A 26,770-nucleotide genomic window follows, 5' to 3' on the forward strand; every position below is an offset into this window, starting at 1 on the left:
CTGGAAAAGAACAAATGTACAATTATATCACTGAGGAATGTACAATAGATCCACAGGCAGTACACTCATCTTTGGGGATGGAAGATAACCAGGCTATGTGTTTTATTCCCACAACAGGCAACTGGACTCAGTTTCTATTACCAACATTATAGTGCAGCATATGGGTGGGGGGTGGTGTTGCATCTTGAGTGTCCATCCTTCAGATGAGACATTAATCTGAGCCTTCATCTGCCTGAGTTTGTGTGTGGATGTAAAAAATCTCAATACCCTTCCGATAAAAGATTAGGGGAAGCTCCATGGCCAAGTTTTTCCTGTTTGGTATAACTACCACCTGGGTCATCACTGAAAAGTGATCATTGGCCTAGTGTGACTAATCTTGTCAACAACTGGCAAATAAATTATCTCTTAGATGTTTTACATTTTCAGTAAGCATTCATCCATGAGTGACTTAAAAATGGAAATGATGTAATCTTTGCCAGGCTAATATGCTACACACACACACACACACACACACACACACACACACACACAAAACAAAATACCTCTTTCTGTTCCAGTCACAGGAGAAATTATAAATGATGCATAAATGATAAATAAAATTAAAGTGAATGCCTTTGCACTGCCTTGTATACTCTACGAATCTGCTGCTTTAGAAAATAATCGTTATGAGAAGCACAGTGCAACTATGTTGCAAATGCAAACTCCGGAAGAAGCCCTTTATCTTTTTTTCATCATTCTTAACGGACAGTATCTTATTTCTGAGTAAAAGCATTGATGCTTGCCTTTGTTTTGTTTTAAAAAGGGGGGAGGTAACCTTAGCAACATTCACTCCCTTGAAACATGATCTCAAGCCTCAATATGCATCTTTTGTCTCACATGCAATTCTGCTTCACAGGCAGATTTGAGGTTTCTGGATGTCTAAAGAGAAAAAGTGCTTCTGCAGAGGAGCAGCTATGTTTTTACATCTACACGAGGTGAATATCATACGTCATTAGGAGGTAAATATAGAAGCATGTTTGGAGAATTTAATCTGATTGACTGTGTTTTGCTCCTTTATTCAACTCCTGCCTGCGGAACGACATGCAATTGAAAATGAAAGTAATACGATGCACATGTTGTGGAAGAATAGCTGTTGAACTTCCTTGTTTTGTTCCTTCTTCTTCTGTAAATAAAGAAATCCAGGAAATACTCGGGTAATCTGCATGTTTTAAAACATGTTTCATCTGCTTCAGTATACATTTTCAACAGATGCGATGGCCAGTTGAAAAAGAGAGCAGGAGATTCAAAAGCTGCATGCTTGTAGTGAGTAACTGTCTGCACAGAGAATAATTACACAGTAAAAAACAAGTACAGTGCTGAGCATCCTCTTTGCTGTTTGGAGAACTAATAAATGATCAAATGGAAGCTAGTGCTGCATGGAAATGATGGAATAATTGTGCAGGGATCAGAGAGAAACCATGAGGCTACAATTTTTTGGATTGGCCTTTTGCTGATTTGAAGACATTGGGATGTTGAAATTACCCATAAAATGATTGAAAAGACTCCTTATAAAAAGAAAGGACATCCTGCACAAGGAGTTAGGCTGCCCTGCCAGAAGTAATACAAATGCAAATTTCTTGGGTGCTATTCAGACATGCATCTACAGAAAGGATGCAGAAGTCTGATACAGTTTCAGAAGAGGTGTTGAACTGAGGAAATAAGGCCTGCAACTCTATGGCATGAGAAATAAGTTTGTAGCAGTTACAGCTGTACTGTTTGAAATGTGAGAAAGACTATCATTCAGTACTGTTTTTAAAGCTGGGCAGATGTAAATAAAACAAATGACCACTGTTCCATTCTCACGTACTGTAGGTGCTTGCCTCTATGTTGTCAGCAAAACTGCCACACAAAACTCCGGTATTATGTCTGCTGCAGTAATGTTTTCAGAGCAAGAAACATTCATCATATTTATGCTTCTCGATTTGTAAGGACCATGACCATTTAGGTACGATCTAACTGAATCACCAGAAAACAAAACAAAACAATGGATATATCGGAATGTATGACAATGGAGGTGGTTTGAAAAAAAAATGTTAATTGTGGAGAGCTATCTTGTTTGTCCATGCTATCTGGTGCATCTCATAAAACTGTAAATGTCATTTGATGACATTTTACTATACACCTGGAGTCAACTCAGCCATGACTTTTCTAAGGAAAGAAACTTTTCAAATAACATCTCTGTAGCGGTCGTGTGTTCTTTTCACTCAAACTTCCCATGGCAAAAAGGTAACTATTGAAACGCCATCATGAACAAGAGAGAGAAGTTGCTTGATGTACTTGAAGAACTGAAAGAAAAGGATAGGCATAAGTTTATCTTTCACCTAAAATCCCTGAAGGAAAGGCCACCTTGCAGTCAGATAGAACATTTACAAGACATCGGCTTGGCAGAGATCCTTCTTGAGTTCTACGGTGAAAACAAAGCATGGGAGGTGACAAAAGGAGTTCTTAGTAAAATTCCAAGGAATGATCTTCTGCAGAAACATTTCTCCAATGAAGAGAGGATGGATACTTCTACACCTACTAAGAAACATGACGTACATGAAAGATTTCAAGACAAAACAAAATCAGGTATGCACAATTTAAAACACCTATTATAAGCAAAACTTTATAAAATATTATGTAGATGTTACTGTATATTAACATAACATAACTAGTTAATCCAGTTTTATTGCACATTAATTGGGTACCATACCATTTGATTTTAAGAGTGTAGAATGTTATAATATCAATTACAGTAGTCAGTTTGTCAAAATGGTGTTCAGGAAGTCCGGGCGCATATAGAGCCAGGACTGAATACAGCACTTAGTATCAAACCAGCACTATTATAGAGATATCCTAATTTAGATTTAGAGAAAATTATTAAACAGTTTATATACAAGCAGGAATTTGTTGGGAATATGTAAATATATATATTTAATTCCATTTTTGTCCCATTCATATGATTGTGTAAATAACTAAATACACTTTTTTAAATCATGATTTATTTTTGTGGCTTAGCCATACTATTATATGAGGTGTTATCTTATGGATTCGTTTTTTATATATTTTTTAGTTGTATGACCACTTAAAGTTTATTAGATTTATTGGTATATTCAGAACATGAAATTAATATATGACTGAATAATTTTATGGAACAATTATATTGAATTCAGTTTGAACTATTACTTATATTCTTAACTTAAGAAAGATAAAATTATCATGTTATGCAAACACTATATGTTAGTTGGATTGAACACTTTTTGCATATTATATGAGCTAGTATGTATAATGATTTGTCTTACAAAGTAATGAAGGGAAATCTTATATGTGTAACTGAATGTCTCCTTTACATTTTGGATTCAAGTTAGTATAAGATGTAAGAGATGCTTTTGCAGGAAGTGGTTTCCTTTTATGGAATTCAGCCTAAATGGTATTAATTGTTTAATTAATGTTCAATTATATTTTTAACCGCCAAAATGATAGTTAATTAGGGCGTATGCCTTACTATATAAAATGTGGTCATTTTTTAAGACATTTGTAACCTGATGAAGCGGACTTGTCGAGTCCGTGAAAGCGCTTGTTTTATCTAATAAATATCTTTTGCTGTTTATCGTGGAAGCTTCAGTGATTTGTATATATACTGTTCAGGAAGTCCTGCGTTAAGGAAGCTGAATTAGTGAAAAGTGTCTTCTCAGCTAAAGATAATTTTTATCACGTGAAAGAATACTGTTATACGGATTTTAAAATAAAGTTAGGCATACATTTCCTGTGTGTGTGTGTGTGTGTGTGTGTGTGTGTGTGTGTGTGTGTGTGTGTGTGTGTGTGTGTGTGTGTGTGTGTGTGTGCGTGTGTGTGTGTGTGTGTGTGTGTGTGTGTGTGTGTGTGTGTGTGTGTGTGTGTGTGTGTGTGTGATCAAAATTGTGATGTATATGTTTTTGGGTTGTTGCAACAATACTCCAAGACCACTGTAATAAGAAAATATCCTTTTTCCTGAAAGACAGAGTAACCTTTTGATTATATAAACAAGGGTACAGGAGGTGTGGGTAGTTTAAAAATCCCTTTCCCATACCTGCATAATGGAAAACAATGGCACTTTTTTGTTTAATTTTTGAACAAAGCCTTATTTGAAGACTACTTTCAGTGGATTCTGTTATTCTGAGGCAATGGCCAGTGAATCTCAGTACTGAGAAATTTCCTACAACCTTTTAAGGCTCTCTCTTTTGTACTATTTTGCTTTCTGTGCTGCTTGTGTGTCAACTGCAATTAAAAAAACAGGGGTTGCTTATTCTATATTCCCAGTAACAGAACTGCACAGATCAGTTACTGCTAGATTGTAACCTCGGATGGACATCAGTTTCCAATGCATTGTTCTCTTGCATCATATTCTTTCTAATACTGTTTTATTTTTATTTTATTTTCTATTTGTTTACCGGGTTAGTCCGACCAGATAGAAGGTGACCATTTTCAGCGGAGGCCCTAGGAGAAAACCTCCAAATGCATAGTAAAAAATTATAAAAAAATAATAAAAAAATATATAAACATAGCTATTTTGTACAAAGAGCATAGTACATATAAAAGGGTTAAAAATCAGAGTTTTACAATTGATGCAGCATACAGTTGTTAGAATATTGAGAAACAAGTAAACAAAATATACAACAAATATAGAATTGCATGAACATAAATTCAAAAAGAAGTTTCCATATACAAATGGGGTCATAAACTAGAAATCATAACTGTAATGGAGGCCTAAACACTTGGTTCACAGTACTATGCATTAAGTGAAACTACACAGTACACCTGTGATCTAGGGATGTTGAAAGTTAGGAACAGGTGAAATTATTCTGGTTGTGTACAGGAACATATCCAAGTTTTGAATAGGAGATCTTTTAGTAGGGATTTGTAAGTATGTTTACTATTTAGACATCTAATGTCAGGGGGTAGAGAGTTCCAGGCCTTAGCAACTGCATAGGAATAGCCATTAATATTATTGATACACTGTTGGTCAGAGACCACTATTTCAGCAGAATATAAAGAAATGACATACTTTGTATAAAAATAAGCAAAGAATAAAGCAGTGTTCTGTGCAAGACAAGTATGAGTAATGTCTTTCAGGCAGTAGTGAATGTATTAAGGAATAAGCACTTTCCAGTAACAACAGTTAAATACTTAAGCTAAATTTAGGCATTTAGTTGTACATAAATACATGTTTTGTTTATTAACTGGTAAGTTACCATATACCAAGTTATATACCCAGTATATATTTTTTATTTGTGTGTGTGCGTGTGCGTGTGCATGTGTTTGTGTCTGTATGTCTGTGTGCATGTACGGCGAGGAGGGTTAAAATTGTCTTGCACAGTCCTGCATAGGTTCATAGGTGTGTACTAGGCTAATGGCCCTGGAGCCTTTACAAGCCTAGCCCATAGGATTACCCTGGCATCGTGCCACCCAACCTTAGTTCCTAGTGCCTCTGTCGAGTAGAGTCACTGGAGTGATCCCTGGGGTGAATTTTCTACTTCCCATCCACTCATCAAGATTTCTGTTGAAGAGGGCCAGTGAGGTGCTCTGCTTGACGTGTATGGGAAGTCTTCCATGGCATGGGCAGTCTCTGGGTTATGAACCTGTCCCTCCAGCATGTTCTGTTGATTGTGGTAATGAGGTTGAGGTCTCTGGAGCGTGTGGTGCAGAGGAATTGGGATTTCTTTAGATGTAGCAATTTTAACAGAGCTGGGTCAGACATGGCTTTGTAAGTCAAGCAGAGGTTGTCTCTAAGTAGGCGATATGAGACAGAGAATAGTTGGAGCTTTTTTGAGTCTCTCCATATAGGACAAGTGTTTAAGGCCTAGGAACCTCTTTGTGAGGTACTTTTGCGGCCCCTCCAGTTGTTGCAGGTGTTTAGTGAGGTACATGCCAAATGGGGCATTGTACTTGATGAGTGGCCTAATGAGGGAAGAGTAGAGGAGACAATGACCTCTTTCTTCCTGAATGCAAAATCCTTAGTAATGAGATGTGTCACATAGAAGGACTTTCTGATCACAGTGGCAATGTGGTGGTCAAAAGAGAGGTTGCTGTTAACCTGTGTTCCCAGATCTCTTGTAATGCCTTCTGTGTTCAGTGGACTACCATCAATGTGGTAATTCACAGGAACCGAGATTTTCCCAAAGGGGGATAAAGACACATTTTTTGGCAATGAGCTTAAGGCCGTGGTTCTGACACCAGTCATTGGTCTCATTAAGGCCTTTCTGCAGGATGTCAACATCACTTGGGGAATTAATAATAGTTCCCAACTTGCAATCATCTGCGAATGTTGTCAGCCAGTGTCCCTTCGTGTTGGCCTGGACTTCAAAAAAGTCGATACCAAACAGGAGAGGAGCCAGGACCTAACCCTGTGGGACTTCACTTGTGACTGGTTGGCAGTCTGACTTGGAGTCAGCTACTTTTACACTGTGGGTTCTATCTGTGAGCCAGTTTTCAACCCACCTAGTGATATAGGGGTTGATGCCTAGCTTAGTAAGTTTTTCTATAATTCCTGAGTGGGGAATGGTATCAAAGGCCTTGGCCAGATCAAGGTAGGCTGTATGAACCACCTTACCTTCATCCACAGCTCTGGTGACTGACTCAAAGAAGTTGACCGAGTTGAGCAGGCATGATCTACTCTTCACAAAACCAAACTGTAGGATCCAGAGTTTGGAGATTCCCTATATCCTTGCTTATTAGGTCCATGATGATGCGTTCCATAGCTTTGCATATCAGACTCGTCAGGCTAATGGGGCGATAGTTCCCGGGGTCTGTAGTCACACCTCCTTTGTGGAGAGGGATGACTGTAGCAGTGCGCCATTTGGTAGGGACAAAGCCTGAGGTGAGGCTGTGATTGAACATGGCACACAGATGAGGTGCCAGTTCACTCTGTAGTTCCTGTAGAACACAGCCAGGGATACTGTCAGGTCCCATAGAAGCTGTATTCTTGGCATTAGAAGTGCTGTTTTAACCTGTGTAGCAGTAATACTGGGTGCCTGGCAATCTGCTGGTATTGTGATTGGTCCTTTGGGTGGAGGGGTAAAGTTAGCACTGAATCTGTCCGACAGTATATTTGTAATATCTGTTGGCTCGGTAAAGGAGGTACCATTGTGCAGTAGCTCGGAGCTAATATGGGTATTGCCATGGTGATTATTTACATAACTATAGAAGGCCTTGTGGTTGTCTTTACTATCTGCTGCAATTCTGTTTTCTTAGCTAGCTTTAGAGGATTTGATGAGGGATCTTAACCTTTTGTTGAGGCTGATAAGGGAGTTTTTCCAGTCTTGGGACTTCACCTTATTCCATATCAGTTTCCTCCTTCTGTTGTAGAGTTTGTTTATGGCAGGGGATCACCAGATTGGCTTCCTTTTTTTTGAGGAGAGCATCTTAGTTCTTTTGTGCATGGCGAGATCCATGCATTTGTGTACATGTTCGTACAGTGCATTGGTGTATGACTTGGCAGTTATGCAACCATTCTCCATTTGCATGGGTGCCGTGAAGTTAGCCACCTCTGTTTTTAGGAGCCCAAAGTTAGCTTTGGGGAAGTTTTTCATGGTGGTTACCTTTGTTGGGGGGTGGGAGGGATGTGGATTTCCAAGGTGATTAGCTTGTGATCAGATCTAACCAGGGAGGAGTTGACTATTGGTGTAGAGCAACGGTCGCCCATGTTAGTAATGACCAGGTCAAGGATGTTGCTACTCTAGTGGGGGTAAAAACAAGCTGGTCCAGGGCATTGGAATTAATGAATTCCAGAAAGCATTGGGCAAGTGTATTGGTACATGAGTAGTTTTCCCAGTTAATGGAGGGGTAGTTGAAGTTGCCCAGTATGAGAGTGTTAGGTTGGACCCTAATATTTTCCAGGGTGCTTAGGAATGTGGAGTGTGAATCTCGTGACATGGTTGGGAACCTATAGCAGGCTATGACCTGAATTGTTGTCTTACCTAATGTTAGCTGCACCTTAAGTATCTCAGATGAGTTATGTTGGGCTACCAGTCTGGTGGTGTGCGTATCCTTTATGAATATGGAAACACCAGCACCTTTGGAGCTTCGTTCCAAGTTCTAGGACCGAAAGGTGGGGAATGAGTTATAGCCTGGTAGTGCATGGGGTGCTTTCTGCTGCCTTGAACCAGGTCTATGTTACAGCACAAATGTTGATGTTCTCCATTTTAAGGAGTACTTCGAGCGAGTGCATTTTGAGATTTATACTTCTAGCATTGAGCAGCGTGAGCCTCAAATTGCATTTGTTTGTAACTGTTACGGTGGTACTCGGTCTTTGGAACACCGACAAAAAGAGGCACTTTAGGGTTGGCAAGAGTCTTGGCCAGTATCCAGAAGCCCAGGGGTGACAGATGCAGGCCATCTCTGGTATAGTCAGGAGCTGCATAAACTACATTCACCAGCTACCTTTTTTAAGTTTTTGTTTTTTTAAATTCAGTCAAATCGTAGGTTCCTAGGTTCATAGGTGCTTACTCAGCTATTGATCTGTGAGGACTTTTAGCAGCCTAACCATGCATTATTCCCATTGAGTTTCTAGCCTTAGTAGTTTAGTACCAAAACTCATGTATTCTGCAGAAGCCTTTTATAATGCCGGCTGAAAATATTTCTTTAATACTGTGCAAGAACCTTTTGTAGAGTAAGCATCAATAAGCATAACCCAGGAACACATACCGTGTGTCAATAAGGGACAAGGGTTATCAAACCAGAGGGGAACATCCAGGAAATGCATAAATGAAATATGCACTGTACTTCACATAGAGAGGAGGGTGGTCTCAAAGAAGCAGTATCCTCTGTGAGACATATCTAGCCTTTCATCATGATCTATTTAAGATGCACTAGAGACTAAGGTTTTTAGACTATTTTTTTCTGACAGTATTGCTATTATGGATATGCAAATTTTATGTAAGGATGTGCTCAGAAGAGGCTCTGTATATGAGGTGATCTTCCCTTATCAGCCTTTTGGACCCTGAGAATGAGGACAGGGCTTTAAGACAGTCAAACTAGCTTTTATGATTTAGTCCCCTGATTTTCTGAGTGTGAAAACATTGTGGTCACTCAAGTATAGTCAGGTGTTTGGACAGGTATTTGTCAAAAGGGACATGATATTCAATGACTGGCCAAATGAGTGGAGAGGAATGACCACCTCCCTAGATTTGGATGTCATTTCCTTGTTAATAAGTTGTGCTATAAAGAAGAACTTTCTAACAACTGTCAACATTTGGTGGCAAATGATAGCTCATTGTCCACGTATATTCACATGTCCCTCACTAATGGGTCGATCATTATTGGACTGCTGTTGATGTGATTGTTGCAGGGAACATTTTGCTTGCTGAAGGGTACATGGATGTACTTTCTGGTGTTTAGTTTTAAGCCATGGTTTTGACACCAGCTATTTGTTTGTGACAGGTCACTGAAGGATTTTGGTGTTTTCTGGAGGGTTTATGATGGCGGTGAGTTTACAGTTGTTAGCAAATTTTGTTAGTTATAATCCTGCAACATTTTCTTGAACCTCTGAAAAGTAGATGCCAAAAAGAAGTGGACAGCCTTGGGGTAGTCTGCAAGTGACAGGTCTCCTAATGGAGGTAAATCCACCCACCCTAATTTCTTGGGTTTTATTTGTGTGCTAGTTTGCTATCCAATGAGTTACCTGGGGATTTACATTTAACTGGATGAGTTTAGCTATACCTGAATTGGGAATGGTGTTAAATAAATGCCTTTGGGAGGTTGAGGTATGTGTTCTGAACAATTTTCCCTTATCCGATGATTCAGTGACTTTCTCAAATAAGTTAATTAGGTTGAGTGGGACATATCTGCCTTTGACAAAACTGATCTGGCTTGCTTTGATGTTTTTTAGATTGCCTGTGTCTTTGTTTATTGATTCCATATTGATCATTTCCATAGACTTACAGATGAGGCTGGTCAGACTTACAGATCTATAGCTGCTCAGATCAGTTGACACCCCTCATTTATGAAGGGGGATGTCTGTTACAGTCCTCCATTCATTTGGTACAAACCCTATCTGGAGGCTAATATTGAAAAGCCTCTGTACGGGGTTTGACAGGTCATGTTTCAGGCTGACCAAAATACATCCTTATATGTTATCTGGTCCCACAGAAGCTTTGTTTCTGGCCTTGGATAGTGCCTTTATGACTGAGAGATTTGAAAAGAAGGTATGGACACTGATAAAAATTCAGGGTAAGGGGGTGATTTGGAGCTAAATTTATCTGCTAGTAGATTGGCTGTGTCTTCAGGCTTAGAGTATGTAATATTGTGCACTATTAGAATGGTGCAATTTTGAACATTATTTCTGAGGTTTCTGACATTGTTAAAAAGGCTTGTGATTGTCTTTCACCTGGGATGCTATTTTTACCTTGTATCTAGCTTTAGTAGATATAATCAAGTTCCAAAGGTCTCTGTTAGCCTTAGCAAGAACATTTTTGGCTTTTACAGAATTTGATTTGTTTTTATGTGTAGTGAGCTTTTCCCGTTTATCATAGAGACAGCGTATGTTACGGTTCCACCTTAATGGTTTATTTTTAAACTTGCCATTGTATTTATTTTGGAGTAGGACATGTGCTTCTATTCAGGTATTTCCATGATAATGGAATTTGCCTGTGAAGGATTCTACATTTGTAGTGGGGTCCTCAGGGTGTTCAATTTTGTCAGATCAACACTCAGTTTTAATAGATTTGTGTTGGCATAATGTCCGAATAATGAGTTACTGAAGAATGCTTCCTGCTTTGTTCTTATGATGAATTTGACTGATTTATGGTCTTACTGGACTAGGGAAAGTATTACAACTGGAGGGGAACAGGACTTTCCCATAATGATAAGAACCATGCCCAAGATCCTGTCAGCATTTTCTGGGATATGGAGTAGCTGGTCCGGTGAGTTTGTATTTATGAATTCCAGAAATCTCTGGGTATACTTCTTTGGGAATGTATAAGTTTAGCAGTTAATGGAGTGGTAGTAGATGTCCTCTAAGTGAATGGTGTTTGGATGAATGCTTAGGGCTTTCATATTAAAATAGGTAGGAGTCATTAGGAGTCATGGGCCAAGGGGGTCGGGGGTCCTATAGCTGGCTATATTGGCTACAGTGCAATACTGGATTTTATTATTTGTGAGTTGGACACAGGTTGTTTTCCTGCTGGTGTAGTGTTGTACAAATATAGAGTTACAGCCACCTGTAGTGATTTTACCTAGTATGGTAGATCTGAGTACATGGTTGGCATTGAAACCTTGTGCTGATGGGGTGCTTTCAGTATTCTTGAACCAGGTCTCCATGATGATGTATATATCAATGCATTCTAAGGTAAGGAGTGTCTGTGGGGATTGTAGTTTTCTATTTAGGCTCCTAACATTGAGCTTGAAATCTTTCATATTTTCTGAATTTTGTTCTTCTATTTAAGTTTTTGTGGACTGACTTTGCCTAAAAAAGGCACTATGGAGATGGATACGATTTTTGGCAATATATTAAAGCCTTTGAGGGACAGGTGCAATCCATTCCTGCCAAAGCAGTTTGGACTGTCTACCATGTCCTCCTGGGCAGATGTATATAGTACGCCCTTCAAATGACACCAGGAGCTTAGCCATTTGTTAAAGTTGATCATTTTTTTGTCCATATTGTGGCCCAATTCTAGACGAATGTAAAATGCTGCTCAAGACTAGCCTTATACCTGCCTTGGTCACATATTCCGATAGCTCCATCATGCCTCTCCATATTCCAATAGCTCCATCATGTCTCTGTTCATATATTCCATGGAGGTATGTCCCAGTTTGTTTACTCCCATGCGTACTATGTCTGTGTCATATATGTACTTGTGATGCATGGACCTGAGTACATGCTTGATGTGCTGACTGGCACTGAATAGGCAAATCACTGTGACTCTCTCATTACTCTAGCCTAACCGGGGGTACATCAGTGTTTCTCACTGTGGAGTCACACATGTTTAGGATATTGAACAATGTGGAGTTTTCCCTTATGGGCTTCTAATTTGTGTCATTGATCTTTAACTTCATGGATTTTAATTGATCTGTCATATGGCTAGCCCCCCGCTGGTGTAAAACTTGGCTTGAGATGATTGTCACTGTTGAAGTGACACCTTGACCCCATGTACAAAATGGGAAAAAGGGTTGAGGATGGATGGATGGATGGACATGGCATTATATATGTATGCTGAATGTAGCACTCTTTATTACGTATGTCATGAAATGCCATTAATAACATTACACTGCTTTTCTTCGTTTTATCTCCATTCACAAAATGACTTTAGTTTCCTTTGTTTTTCAGATGTATGCAGAGAAAATGCAAGAAAGCAAAATTTAAATAGTCATGTCTTTGGCAAACATTCAAAGAATAAACATAAGTGTAAGTTGGACTCCTTTATCCTATAACATTTTCTCTATGAAAAATTGGATGTTTGTCAGGTTTGCTGCTTACACCTGACAGACTTGGCTCGCCAGTGAAAGTGATCATAGGTTTTAATATAGAAATAAGAACCCAGATCTGACATTATTTACACTGTGTAGTCAATTATTCATCATTAATGCCTATAAGTAACATAATCTTTAATAGAAAGGAAGGATTTACCGAAGAAGCTGGTTTCTGCATATTGTAATTATCTCACTGCTTATTGATATAAGCATTATAGTTCAAAATACAAATATATAGTTCCACTGCTACAGTTGTGCACGGCTCAAGAAAAGCTCAAGAAAAGCTTGTGGCTTGTCCCATCAACACATAACTCATAAAACTTTTATAGTTCTCTGTAAAGTGAGAAGCAGTTATATACCTTATCAAAGCATGAATCTGTATAAATGTTTTTGTTCATAACAAAAGTGAAATAATCAGGTTCTACTGCATAATATAAACTGCTTTTCTTGCACAAGTGAAACTCTTATGCAGCTGCCTGCAATGTAACACAAATAGTGGAACAGCTATTTTTCATGATACTAGCACTGTGCAGGCAGTAATCTAGCAGAAGCCTGCTGTAACTTCTTACGCAGCCTTTTGATTCGACATGATAGAAGCATTATCCAAATAGTTCACTCAAGTTACATTATCCAAATAGTTCACTCAAGTTAACAAGCAAGTTTTAGCAAAAGGAATAAAAGCAGGTCTTGGAATGCCATAACAATACAGTTTTGTTCAGTACAGAACTCAACATGCCTTTATCTATCTTCTTCTTCTTTCAGCTGCTCCCGTTAGGGGTTGCCACAGCAGATCAACTGTTTCCATTTCTTCCTGTCCTCTGCATCTTGCTCTGTCACACCAACCACCTGCATGTCCTCTCTCACCACATCCATAAACCTTATCTTAGGCCTCCCTCTTTTCCTGTTACCTGGCAGCTTCATCCTTAGCATCTTTTTCCCAATATACTCTGCATTCCTCCTCAGCACATGTCCAAACCAACGTAATCTTGCCTCTCTGGCTTTGTCTCCAAACCTTCCAACCTGGGCTGACCCTCTAATATACTTATTCCTAATCCTGTCCATCCTCGTCACACCTAGTGCAAATCTTAACATCTTCAACTCTGCCACGTCAAGCTCTGACTCCTGCCTTTTTATCAATGCCATTGTCTCCAACCCATATAACATAGCTGGTCTCAATACCATCTTGTAGACCTTCCCTTTCACTCTTACTAGTACTCATCTGTCACAAATCACTCCTGACACTCTTCTCCACCCACTCCATCCTGCCTGTACTCTCTTCTTCACCTCTCTTCCACACTCACCATTACTCTGAACTGTTGATCCCAAGTACTTAAACTCATCCACCTTCACCACCTCTACTCCCTGCATCCTCACCATTCCTCTATCCTCCCTCTCATTCACACACATATATTCTGTCTTAGTCCTGCTGACCTTCATTCCTCTTCACTCTAGAGCATATCTCCACCTCTCCAGGGTCTCCTCCACCTGTTCCCTACTCTCACTACAGATCACAATGTCATCTGCAAACATTATAGTCCACCGGGACTCCTGTCTGATCTCATCTGTCAACCTGTCCATCACCATGCAAATAAGAAAGGGCTCAGAGCTGATCCCTGATGTAATCCCACCTCCACCTTAAACGCATCCGTCACTCCCACTGCAGACCTCACCGCTGTCACACTACCCTCGTACATATCCTGTACCACTCTTACATACTTCTCTGACACTCCTGACTTCCTCATACAATACCACAACTCCTCTCTAGGCACCCTGTCATATGCTTTCTCTAAATCCACAAAGACACAATGCAACTCCTTCTGACCTTCTCTGTACGTCTCCATCAACACTCTCAGAGCAAACAGCGCATCTGTAGTGCTCTTTCCTGGCATGAAACCATACTGCTGATCACTAATCATCACCTCCCTTCTTAACCTAGCTTCCACTACTCTTTCCCATAACTTCATGCTGTGACTGATCAGTTTAATCCCTCTGTAGTTACTACAGCTCTGCACATCACCCTTATTCTTAAAAATTGGTACCAAAACACTTTGTCTCCATTCCTCAGGCATCCTCTCACTTTCCAAGATTTCATTAAACAATCTAGTTAAAAACTCCACTGCCATTTCACCTAAACACCTCCATGCTTCCACAGGTATGTCATCTGGACCAACACCCTTTCCATTCTTCATCCTCTTCATAGCTATCCTTACTTCCTCCTTGCTAATCCACTGCACTTCATGATTCACTATCCGCACATCATTCAACCTTCTTTCCCTCTCATTCTCTTCATTCATCAACCCCTCAAAGTACTCTTTCCATCTGCTCAACACACTCTCCTCACTTGTGAGTACGTTTCCCTCATTATCCTTTATCACCCTTACCTGCTGCTCATCTTTACTAGCTCGGTCCCTCTGTCTAGCCAATCGGTACAGATCCTTTTCTCCCTCCTTAGTGTCCAACCTTTTATACAACTCTTCATACGCCTTATCCTTAGCCTTCCCCACTTCTATCTTTGTCATGCACCTTCATCTCTTTGACAATCCCCTTCTTCTTCACCAACCTCTTTCTCTGTATACTGTCCTGTACTTCTTCATTCCACCACCAGGTCTCCTTGTCCTCCTTCCTCTTTCCAGATGTCTACATAAGATATAATCCACCTGTCTGCTCCTCCACTTTTGTATGTCACCCTATTCTCCTCCCTCTTGTTAAAACACGTATTCATCACAGCCATCTATGATAAGTGTTTACCTAGGCATACAATAACTGCATCATTAATTTTATGTGTTCATATTGTAGCTAGTTTGGGAAGGTCCTATCGAGCAACCAAAAAATTATATCTTGCCCACATTTGCAGGTGGATATTTTTTCACACGTCCTGATAGCCAAGTTGCAAAGCATGCCTGAAGTACAGGCCTATTCCATTCATTCACTTGCCCTAATTAGATGCAGTGCATAGATGAGAATAGACTGGTCATAGTAACTGCTGATATTGTCACCTGCCTGGTTAGTTGCTTGTAGTATTCTGTTCCACAGGCTTTCAGTAAGTAATCATTCATTTTCATCTCTTAAATCTACACCAAAACTGAAGCCTGTCAACATAATACTGCTTATTCTAACATACCCAGGCAAGGTAGACTGTACTATTCTTGCAATTAGTACTGTCTGGTCTTCTGAAATAACACGTGTCTGAAAGCATGGAATAAGTGGGGCTAAGGATAGACTTATGCAAATAGATTTTTTTTGTATGTTATAGGCAGCTATCACCATCGGTAAAATTAAAATGCGAGATTACTTTTAAAATAAATAGCAGGAGAAATTAGGGATGAGGAAGCTGTTGTTTGAAAAATAATATGTAGATAAAATTCCTATGTACAATAAGAAAAAAAAGTAAAATAAATTGATGGAGGAAAGAGGAGTGAAACAATAACTTAAAAAATGATGAGTAAACAAGACAGGACTGATGTGGAATAAGAACACTAAATAAAAAAAGGGACAATGAAATGGGAGTGAAATAAATACTGGAAGAAGCAAAGAGTGATGAGAAATGAATATTTTATAGGGAGCTTGTGCAGTAACTGTTCTGAAACTACCGTTTGGGAGGTGTATAAGAATCTGATAACCTTATGTATGTTAATTTCTCTCTTGTTTTATTTTTTGTTAAAATGCTGTGTTCATGTAACAAATATTTAAAAATATGTGAAAATCACATAAATGCATAGATGTTTTTACCCTGCAATTATAAATGTATATCATGTGTAACTTTAAATGTGGAGCTTTTCTCCCCGGGCCTCAGCTAAAAATGGGTTTTACCCAGTCAGACCTTTCCTGGTAACTAAGACAAATAAGTAAATAATTAACTAAATAAATTATTTGGTTCACTTATCACCACAGATAACAACAACAGCACCTCCACTTTCTGGTGCCAGAGGACAGAGACAGTGGGAAGGGAATGGTCTTTCTTTTATATTTAGGTAGTATCATAATTTGTGAAAATTCAAGAATGGAAGAATGGATGTATGTCCTTTGGGTTGCAGTAGAGATAGGATTTATAACCTTTAATAATTCAGACTTCAGTACAAATAGAAAACATCTAGGTTATAGTAATTAGTAGTGACTGTCACAGCATGGTTATGGACTTTAGCATCTCATTTGTGGGTACAAGAACAACACCCCACAGTTTTGTTTTGGACATTCCTCTGACAGCTGTGTCATGTCCACCTAAAAAGGGGGCAGGGCAGACTGATCTAGGGTCATACAGAAGGAATGCTATAAGCAACTCAATGTGTACTCCTGGGAACTGATGCTCTTGTCAGGGGGCAGAAAAGAAATTTCATATGGATGATCATACATAGCATGAAGGTTTTTGGTGAATATTTATCAAGCAGACCCCTAGCAGACCTAGTAAATGTATATGCTACGTATACAAGCTAAGTTATGTAAAAACTGTTTACCATATATCAATATTTTTTTAATATTCCAAAAGTTGATTGGCCATTGGCAGTAATGATACTTTCACCATGAGTGAAAAATAATTATTTTTGTTTGTTTTCTTTTACACTGTGGACCTAGTTTATAATAGGAGTAACAGCACTCCAGGATGTATTTTATCATATGATATCATTATGTTACTTGAGCTTCATTCTGTCTTATCCTGCTTTACATGTACCATTATTACACAGTAACACGTCATGCTATGCATTATTGCAAAACTGAGTTGCAGGATTTCACAGCCCAAAACTTCTTTGTAAGTAATACACAGTGGAAACAAAGTTAGAATCGCACTGTACCAAATTAAAATGCATTATTGTATGTATAAAGCAAAAAAAAGGCCCACAGAAAATGCATATAGGACCAAAGAGAGAGACCCTTGCAAAACAGACTCATCATCAGCCCCATTTTTCCTATTTTTACACAGGGTCTATGTGTCACATTAGCATTAGTCAATGTGACTATATCACCTAGAGCCACTGTTTACACCATCAGCTGGCTAGCCCTGACACTGCACCAATTGTAAAAAATATACAAATCTCCTTTGACTCAACATTACTTATGGCAGGTATGAAAATTAACATTTAGGATATAAAAATGTTTCATCTCAATGTCTTATAAAAGAGTGATGATCCTTTACTTATTTTTACAGGCATTTAATCTGATGTTGTTAATCTTCTTTCCATTCATCACTGATGGGTTCTGCTCAGAACCGAGTCGGCCTTTTACCAAGCTCGCGCCAGCCAAAAACTCTTTAGCTAAGCTTCTACCCAGAATGCCCTTCTCCCTGTTACCTTAGATCTCGTTTGCCATGTAGCCGCAAAGCCGTGTTTCAGCCGAGCTCTCAGCTAAGTGGAAACTTATTTGATATTTTGTGTGAAAAACTTTTTTATATTTTCTCTTTTAGTGAGCAATTAGTATTTCTAGTGTTTTTTCTATTGTCAGACCTTGATCTTTTCTTCCTTGCTCTACCCGTTGGTAAACTTTCAAGTACCATTGTTAGTACTGCTTTCTCCCCTTACCCTTGTGATATTCCCTGAATACCATAGCTGATATTTCTCTTTTCTTTCCTAGTCTGTTAGTGTTTTTCAGTAAGGTGTTTCTGTTTTACATATATATATATATATATATATATATATATATATATATATATATCGATATAGTGATATGACTGTGGCTTTTTTGTACTGTGTTTGACTTACTAGTACAGACTTGTATCATTTTGCCCTTAAAGTGTTTGCCTGTGGTGTCTCTCTGTCAAAATGTCGAGTAAGAAAGGTACTTCATCGTTTAAGCATTGTGCTTCATGTAATGGCAAGTTACCTAATAGTGATTCTCACGATGATTGTGTATATTGTTTGGAGGTGCCCCATCTTTCAGTGCAAACTACCTGTGACATTTGTCAGAGTTTCAGTCAATGCACTCTGAATGAGTGCAAAAATAAACTGATACTGAAAGGGTTACTGAAGTCTCCCTTCTCAGAGGCCATTTTTGTGATAGAGGTCTCAGGCCCTCCTACAAAAGACAAAAAGAGGTCACACTCGGTCCCCTCCTCACCCTCAGGTGATCAGGGTAAGCCTGTGAAATGAAAGGTCCCCAAGTTGTCCTCGTTGCATAAATCTGCCTCTACAGCTACATCCTTGTCAGCTCCGAGCATCTCGAAACCTACAGTACTGACGGCAGCTCTGGCACCAAACCTGCCTCCAGCACTAATGATAGACCTCACTACATTTACTACGACTTCAGCACCTGTGGCCACTACAGCTCAGGGCATGCCTTCAATACCTGTTATGATATTGGAACCTACCGCTTTGGCTCCGATTGCCACTTCGGCATCGAGCGTTTTTTCGACCAAGTTGGATTTGACCCCATTAATCACAGTCTCGAAACTTCAGGCATCGGTGCCGGCAGACCTTGCACCACGGACCCGATACTCCCCTTTCATAGATCCATTCCTGGGCCGGGTGTATAGCTCATTCATTGACCAACCTGACTCTCTTTTCGGAGTATCCACTAGATCCACCAGGAGCCTGTCAGAACACGATGTGGTGCATCTTGTGGACCAGCTGTTGGCAGCCGGGGGGATACCCACACTTTCTAAGACCCATCCACCTTCGGGACTTGGGATGGTTTCTCCACAGACTCCTTACACTCCTCCTTCGACCATTCTGGTTCCGAAGCTTTCTGCTCTGACGTCTTTCTCGGAATCCATCACTTTGGCACCTATAGTGGACCTCACTCAGGCTACGGGTTCATCCCTTTGGTCCTTGGTTCCTGCGGAACCGGTCCTTCCTCAATCTGGGGATTGGGGGTGGTGGGTGCCTCGGCTCAGGGCACGGTTCTGTATTTGTCTTCAGTTCCATCCTCGGTGCAAATAGACACATCCACACTGATTCTGCTTGAGGCTCCATCCATGGGGGTGGGTTTGTCAGAGCAGGTTGTAAGCCCGGGCCCAAGGTTGTCTTTCTTGGTTCTGGACTCCCATCTCTCTTCGGGTGGACCTGCTTTCCACATGATGGAGGGGGCTCTCGCTTCTGGAAGAACTCCTTTGACATCAGAACCCCAGTTTTCACCTTCTGAGCTACCAGCTTCCACAGACCACCCCCCCAGAGCTCTGGGCAGAGAAGCCACAGGACACCCTTGTTCAGGGTACCCACTCTTCCGAGTCCTCCTCAGAGACCCTCACTGAGGACCCCCCCCCTCGAAAGAGGATGTGCAAGAGGAAGCACATGAACTCACCTAAGGAGTCTTTAACAGAAGACATGGATTATGATGATGGTGAAGGGTTCCCATGGTCACCTCCTGATGATGTCTCCTTTGGAGACATCCTGGAAATGCTAAAACAGAGAGGTGACTGGAAACCCTCCAATCCTTCATCTGAGGAGTACGTGTTCCTGCAGGCTTTCCGCACCAAGCCTTCTATCTCTTGGGTGAGCCCGCCTGCTGATGAGCTCATCGTGCAGCATGCTTGGAAGAACCCTGATTCCATTGAGGTGATCCCTTGGAGACCTGACAAAATTCTTTCCCCTCCTTAGGAGAACATGCATTGGTCCAGAGCATTACCAGTCAACGGTATGGTGGTGGCAGAGGCCACAAAAATGGACTTGGCTGAGGAAAGTCCCACTGTCCACCCATCCAACAGAGTGTCCCAAGCAATGGACAGACTTGCAAAGTGGGGTTTTACATCAGGGACCTTTGCTATACAGTAGCTGAACTATTTGGCACATTTTACGAGGCTCCAGAGGGATTTGATCTCCGAACTCCCTTGGACACTAGCAGGACAGCTGTCTGACGAGGTCAGGAACAAAGTGGCCTCACAGCTCGCAACCCTGAAATCTATCTCCAATTCGTCCATGAGGTTATCACATGCGACTGAAGGGGTGACTAGAGCAGCGGGTTCGGGCATTATGAGGTGTCATACCTGGATGTGCATTTGTGACCTCGCAGACCCTTCAAGTCTTCCTTTTTGAATTCTCCCATTGAAGCATCATCCCTTTTTGGCTCCAAAGTGAAGGACACGCTAGCCAGGTGCGAGCAAGATGGCAAGACCCTGTCTGCTGTAGGCCTATGGTTTTCCAATCCTCAATGTTCCTTCTCCAGGATTCAGAGGAGTGGAAAAATGTGGCAAAAAAATCTCAAGGTCCTTTCCGTGCCACGCATGGTGATACCCCTAGGGGCAGAAGTAGTAACAATTCCAGAAGATGCCCCTACAGAGGCAGAGGGGGTCCTCATAACCAAGGCTCCAGGGACTACTTCTCTGGACAGCTTTACCCGCACTCCTGAGGAGCATCCCAATTGCTTACCTCTGGAAGCAGTCGGGGGTCATTTTACTCTACACCCAGTTGCCTGGCAATCTATTACCACCAATCATTGGGTGCAGAGTATAATCACCAGAGGTTACACCATTCCTCTTTCTTGTCAACCAAATCTTCCAAAAAAGCTTCCTGATGTTCCACCCAGTTGAAGGGAAGAAGCAGCTTCAGAGATAATAAAGCTGTCTCAAAAAAGAGTTATCCAACCAGTCCCACCAAACCAATGTGGATCCGGATTCTACTCAAGATTCTTTTTGGTGCCAAAAAAGACAGGGGACTGGAGACCCATTTTGGATCTCAGCAGCTTGAACAAGTCTGTCACCCAGACCAAATTCTGGATGGTCATGGTTCAGTCCATTCTCCCTTTTTTAAGGGAAGGTGATTGGATGTGCTTGATAGATCTCCAGGATGTGTATTACCACATCAAAATGGACAAATGCTTCAAGAGTCTGCTTTGCTTCCAGCTAGGGGCCAGTCATTATCAATTTTGTGCCCTGCTGTTTGGTCTCTCTACAGTCCCCAGAGTGTTCACGATTTGCATGGCAGTGGTCGCAGCTCATTTGAGACTACAAGGATTTTGGGTGTTTCCATATTTGGACAACTGGCTCCTCACCACCCCTACCAAGTGTCTTCTGGTAACAGCACTGTATTATACACTCTCTCTGGCAAAAATTGTGGGAATAACAATACATTGGGAGAAATTCCTACACAACAAATAGAATTCATTGGAGCAGTTTTCAATACCCGGTCCTGTCTATTGTCACTCTCAAATCACAGTCTCCAGAGATTGAAGCTTCAGCTCCGTGTGATTCTCTGTCAAACAAAGGTTTCAGCAAGGGAGGTTCTTCAGGCCCTAGGATCCATGGCAGCTTCAATTCCAATAGTTCCCCTAACGAAGCTACACATGCAAATCCTGCAATGGCTCCTTCTTTGTCAGTGGTTCCCGAACTATCACCCCCTCAGTTACCAGATTCACATAACCAGTTCCTGCAAGCAGGACCTTCTTTGATGGATGAGACCAGACTCAGAACTTTGGAGTCGCCCGTTTCGATCCACTCAGCCCATGGCCATTCTGACCACAAATGCTTCCCTGATCAGGTGGGTCACCATTTCCAAGGAAAGACAGTCCAAGGTGCATGGTCCACCTGAGAGGCCCATCTGCATATCAGCATTCTAGAACTGAGAGTGGTGCTGTTAGCATTGCAGGCTTTTCATCCGGTTCTCCCTTCTGGGACAATTGCAATTCAGTCAGGCAACATGTCAGTGATCTGGTATATCAACAAGCAAGGAGGAACCAAGTCCTACCCCCTGTGTTGAGAGGCCATGAGAATTTGGCAATGGGCGATAGCTTCAAACCGCTTTCTGATAGCAATGCATATCCTGGGGAACTCCAATGTAATTGCAGACAAACTGAGCAGATATATCCTCCTGACTTACGAGTGGTCCCTCAACCCTGAGGTGGTGACAGAAAGCTTCAGACACTGGGACCAGCCTTGCTGAGATCTTTTCGCCTCCCCATCGAACAAGTGCAGCAGCTATTTTGCCCTGTTTCCCCTAGAGGGGGAGTCCCTGAGGGATACTCAGATCCACAATTGGTCCACGGGACTTCTTTACACTTATCCTCCCATTCCTCCTGATTCCACAATTCCTAAAGAAAGCTCTTCAGTTGAGATGCAAGGTGATCCTCATAGCCCCATTCTGGCTTCGACAAGTTTCCTTTGACCTCACCTAATATACCCACCATGGATTCTGGACCCTCTTCCAGATCTGATTACTCACCCCTAAGGGCTGAGACACACAAATTTGTCCAGTCTCAAGCTAACGGCTTGGTTTCTCCACTTCCGTTAGTTTCCAGGCAAGCTAATCTCCTCACCTGTTCGGGATGTCATTCTGGCCTCTCATAAACCATCCACCAGAAGATTTTATCAGGATAAATGAAAAAGGTTCTCCATCTGGTCTATAGATAATATGCTAGACCTGTATTTGGCTCCAGTGACTGCGGTGCTGCAATACTTGGCTAAGTTTTTGGTAATGAAGCCTCTGCCTCTACCGTATGAATACACCTGGCAGCAATTACTAATTTCCACAATGGTATAAATGGCACCCCTCTAATTTCCTTAAGTCTATGCAAAGCCTTTCTCAAGGGAGCCTCACATATCAGGCCTCCTGTCAGACAGCCTGTGGAACCATGGAACCTCACTTTAGTCCTTCAGTCTTTGACTCAAAACTCCCTTGAACCCGCAGCGAAGTGCGACCTAAAGTTCTTGTCCTGGAAATCTTTGTTCTTAGTAGCCATCATGTCAGCCAGATGGGTCTTGGAGCTGCAAGCATTGTGGACCCTATCTGGTCTTCCATAAAAACAGAGTATCACTCCTGATGAACCCATACTTCCTTCCTAAAGTTGTTTCTGATTTTTCCATTAACCAAACCATTAATCTACCAGTGTTCTTTCCAAAATGTTCCAATAAAGGAGAGTACTGCTTACATTTCTTGGATGTACATAGGCAACTGAGCTTCTACCAAGACAGGACCAAGCCTATCCATAAGTATGAACAGCTTTTCATCTCCTTTTCTGGGCCTAGAATGGGAAATTCTGTTTCCAAGGTTACATTATCAAAATGACTAAGGGACTGCATATGTTCTATCTATTCCCTCACAAAAGAACTTATGCCAAAGGTTAAAGCTCACTCCACTAGATCTATGGCAACACCTGTAGCTTTCCATTCCAGGGCTTCCATGGATGACATTTGCGCAGCAGCCACTTGGGCTAAACCTCATACTTTTATCAATCATTACAAATTGGACTTGGCCTCCACAGGGAGAGCTGCCCTTAGCTCAATGGTACTCAGTAATGTTCTTCCATAAGGGCCACCCATGGACCTCAAAGTAGCTTGGGATTCTGTCCCATCAGTGATAAATGTAAAGAAGATTAACAACATCAGATAAAGAAGTTATGTCTTACCATAATGTTCCATCTGTGTTGTTGATCTTCTTTCATTCATCACATCCCACCCTCCTTCCCCCACCAAAGGCTCCTGGGGAATGCTTTGGGTCCAAGTGGTGTCCTAGGATATTTGCACAGAAGTGGCCTCGGCTTTACTTCTCTGTCTGTAGCAAACTTGATCTGAGGTAACAGGGAGAAGGGCATTCTGAGTTGAAGTTTCGCTCAAGAGTTTTTAGCTGGCGCGAGCTTGGTAAAAGGCTGACTCGCTTCCGAGGGCATGGAACCAAACCCATCAGTGATGAATGAAAGAAGATCAACAACAAAGATGGAACATTATGGTAAGACATAACTTCTTTTTAATGCCAATTAAGCTAGCCAGGTGCGAGCAAGATGGCAAGTCCTTGTCTGCTGTAGGCCTATGGTTTTCCAGTCCTCAGTGTTCCTTCTCCAGGAATCAGAGTGGGAAAATGTAGCACAAAAAATCTCAGGGTCCTTTCTGTGCTGCACATGGTGATACCCCTAGGGGCAGAAGTAGTAACAATTCCAGAAGATGCCCCTACAGAGGCAGAGGGGGTCCTCATAACCAAGGCTCCAGGGACTACTTCTCTGGACAGCTTTACCCGCACTCCTGAGGAGCATCCCAATTGCTTACCTCTGGAAGCAGTCGGGGGTCATTTTACTCTACACCCAGTTGCCTGGCAATCTATTACCACCAATCATTGGGTGCAGAGTATAATCACCAGAGGTTACACCATTCCTCTTTCTTGTCAACCAAATCTTCCAAAAAAGCTTCCTGATGTTCCACCCAGTTGAAGGGAAGAAGCAGCTTCAGAGATAATAAAGCTGTCTCAAAAGAGTTATCCAACCAGTCCCACCAAACCAATGTGGATCCGATTCTACTCAAGATTCTTTTTGGTGCCAAAAAAGACAGGGGACTGGAGACCCATTTTGGATCTCAGCAGCTTGAACAAGTCTGTCACCCAGACCAAATTCTGGATGGTCATGGTTCAGTCCATTCTCCCTTTTAAGGGAAGGTGATTGGATGTGCTTGATAGATCTCCAGGATGTGTATTACCACATCAAAATGGACAAATGCTTCAAGAGTCTGCTTTGCTTCCAGCTAGGGGCCAGTCATTATCAATTTTGTGCCCTGCTGTTTGGTCTCTACAGTCCCAGAGTGATCACGATTTGCATGGCAGTGGTCGCAGCTCATTTGAGACTACAAGGATTTTGGGTGTTTCCATATTTGGACAACTGGCTCCTCACCACCCCTACCAAGTGTCTTCTGGTAACAGCACTGTATTATACACTCTCTCTGGCAAAAATTGTGGGAATAACAATACATTGGGAGAAATTCCTACACAACAAATAGAATTCATTGGAGCAGTTTTCAATACCCGGTCCTGTCTATTGTCACTCTCAAATCACAGTCTCCAGAGATTGAAGCTTCAGCTCCGTGTGATTCTCTGTCAAACAAAGGTTTCAGCAAGGGAGGTTCTTCAGGCCCTAGGATCCATGGCAGCTTCAATTCCAATAGTTCCCCTAACGAAGCTACACATGCAAATCCTGCAATGGCTCCTTCTTTGTCAGTGGTTCCCGAACTATCACCCCCTCAGTTACCAGATTCACATAACCAGTTCCTGCAAGCAGGACCTTCTTTGATGGATGAGACCAGACTCAGAACTTTGGAGTCGCCCGTTTCGATCCACTCAGCCCATGGCCATTCTGACCACAAATGCTTCCCTGATCAGGTGGGTCACCATTTCCAAGGAAAGACAGTCCAAGGTGCATGGTCCACCTGAGAGGCCCATCTGCATATCAGCATTCTAGAACTGAGAGTGGTGCTGTTAGCATTGCAGGCTTTTCATCCGGTTCTCCCTTCTGGGACAATTGCAATTCAGTCAGGCAACATGTCAGTGATCTGGTATATCAACAAGCAAGGAGGAACCAAGTCCTACCCCCTGTGTTGAGAGGCCATGAGAATTTGGCAATGGGCGATAGCTTCAAACCGCTTTCTGATAGCAATGCATATCCTGGGGAACTCCAATGTAATTGCAGACAAACTGAGCAGATATATCCTCCTGACTTACGAGTGGTCCCTCAACCCTGAGGTGGTGACAGAAAGCTTCAGACACTGGGACCAGCCTTGCTGAGATCTTTTCGCCTCCCCATCGAACAAGTGCAGCAGCTATTTTGCCCTGTTTCCCCTAGAGGGGGAGTCCCTGAGGGATACTCAGATCCACAATTGGTCCACGGGACTTCTTTACACTTATCCTCCCATTCCTCCTGATTCCACAATTCCTAAAGAAAGCTCTTCAGTTGAGATGCAAGGTGATCCTCATAGCCCCATTCTGGCTTCGACAAGTTTCCTTTGACCTCACCTAATATACCCACCATGGATTCTGGACCCTCTTCCAGATCTGATTACTCACCCCTAAGGGCTGAGACACACAAATTTGTCCAGTCTCAAGCTAACGGCTTGGTTTCTCCACTTCCGTTAGTTTCCAGGCAAGCTAATCTCCTCACCTGTTCGGGATGTCATTCTGGCCTCTCATAAACCATCCACCAGAAGATTTTATCAGGATAAATGAAAAAGGTTCTCCATCTGGTCTATAGATAATATGCTAGACCTGTATTTGGCTCCAGTGACTGCGGTGCTGCAATACTTGGCTAAGTTTTTGGTAATGAAGCCTCTGCCTCTACCGTATGAATACACCTGGCAGCAATTACTAATTTCCACAATGGTATAAATGGCACCTCTAATTTCCTTAAGTCTATGCAAAGCCTTTCTCAAGGGAGCCTCACATATCAGGCCTCCTGTCAGACAGCCTGTGGAACCATGGAACCTCACTTTAGTCCTTCAGTCTTTGACTCAAAACTCCCTTGAACCCGCAGCGAAGTGCGACCTAAAGTTCTTGTCCTGGAAATCTTTGTTCTTAGTAGCCATCATGTCAGCCAGATGGGTCTTGGAGCTGCAAGCATTGTGGACCCTATCTGGTCTTCCATAAAAACAGAGTATCACTCCTGATGAACCCATACTTCCTTCCTAAAGTTGTTTCTGATT

At 41.7% G+C, this 26,770-nt stretch overlaps 1 protein-coding gene across 2 annotated transcripts in view; it reads left to right on the forward strand.

Annotated features, from left to right (window-relative positions):
• Positions 1-721: 721 nt before the first annotated feature.
• The window catches only part of LOC122811857, a 54,751-nt gene continuing 28,702 nt past the window's right edge, over positions 722-26,770 (forward strand). Inside the window, exons 1-2 of one of the 2 annotated variants that reach the window (XM_044083980.1) lie at positions 724-2,607; positions 12,320-12,397. In XM_044083980.1, the coding sequence (XP_043939915.1) occupies positions 2,286-2,607; positions 12,320-12,397 (400 nt within the window). In that variant the 5' untranslated portion in view covers positions 724-2,285. Of the gene's footprint in view, positions 2,608-12,319; positions 12,398-26,770 lie in introns of both variants that reach the window. The other variant, XM_044083981.1, reaches the window with a different exon arrangement.

The sequence above is a fragment of the Protopterus annectens genome, chromosome 9.part0 (assembly GCF_019279795.1).
Source record: "Protopterus annectens isolate FY-2018-M chromosome 9.part0, PAN1.0, whole genome shotgun sequence".
NCBI classification, from domain to species: Eukaryota; Metazoa; Chordata; order Ceratodontiformes; family Protopteridae; genus Protopterus; species Protopterus annectens.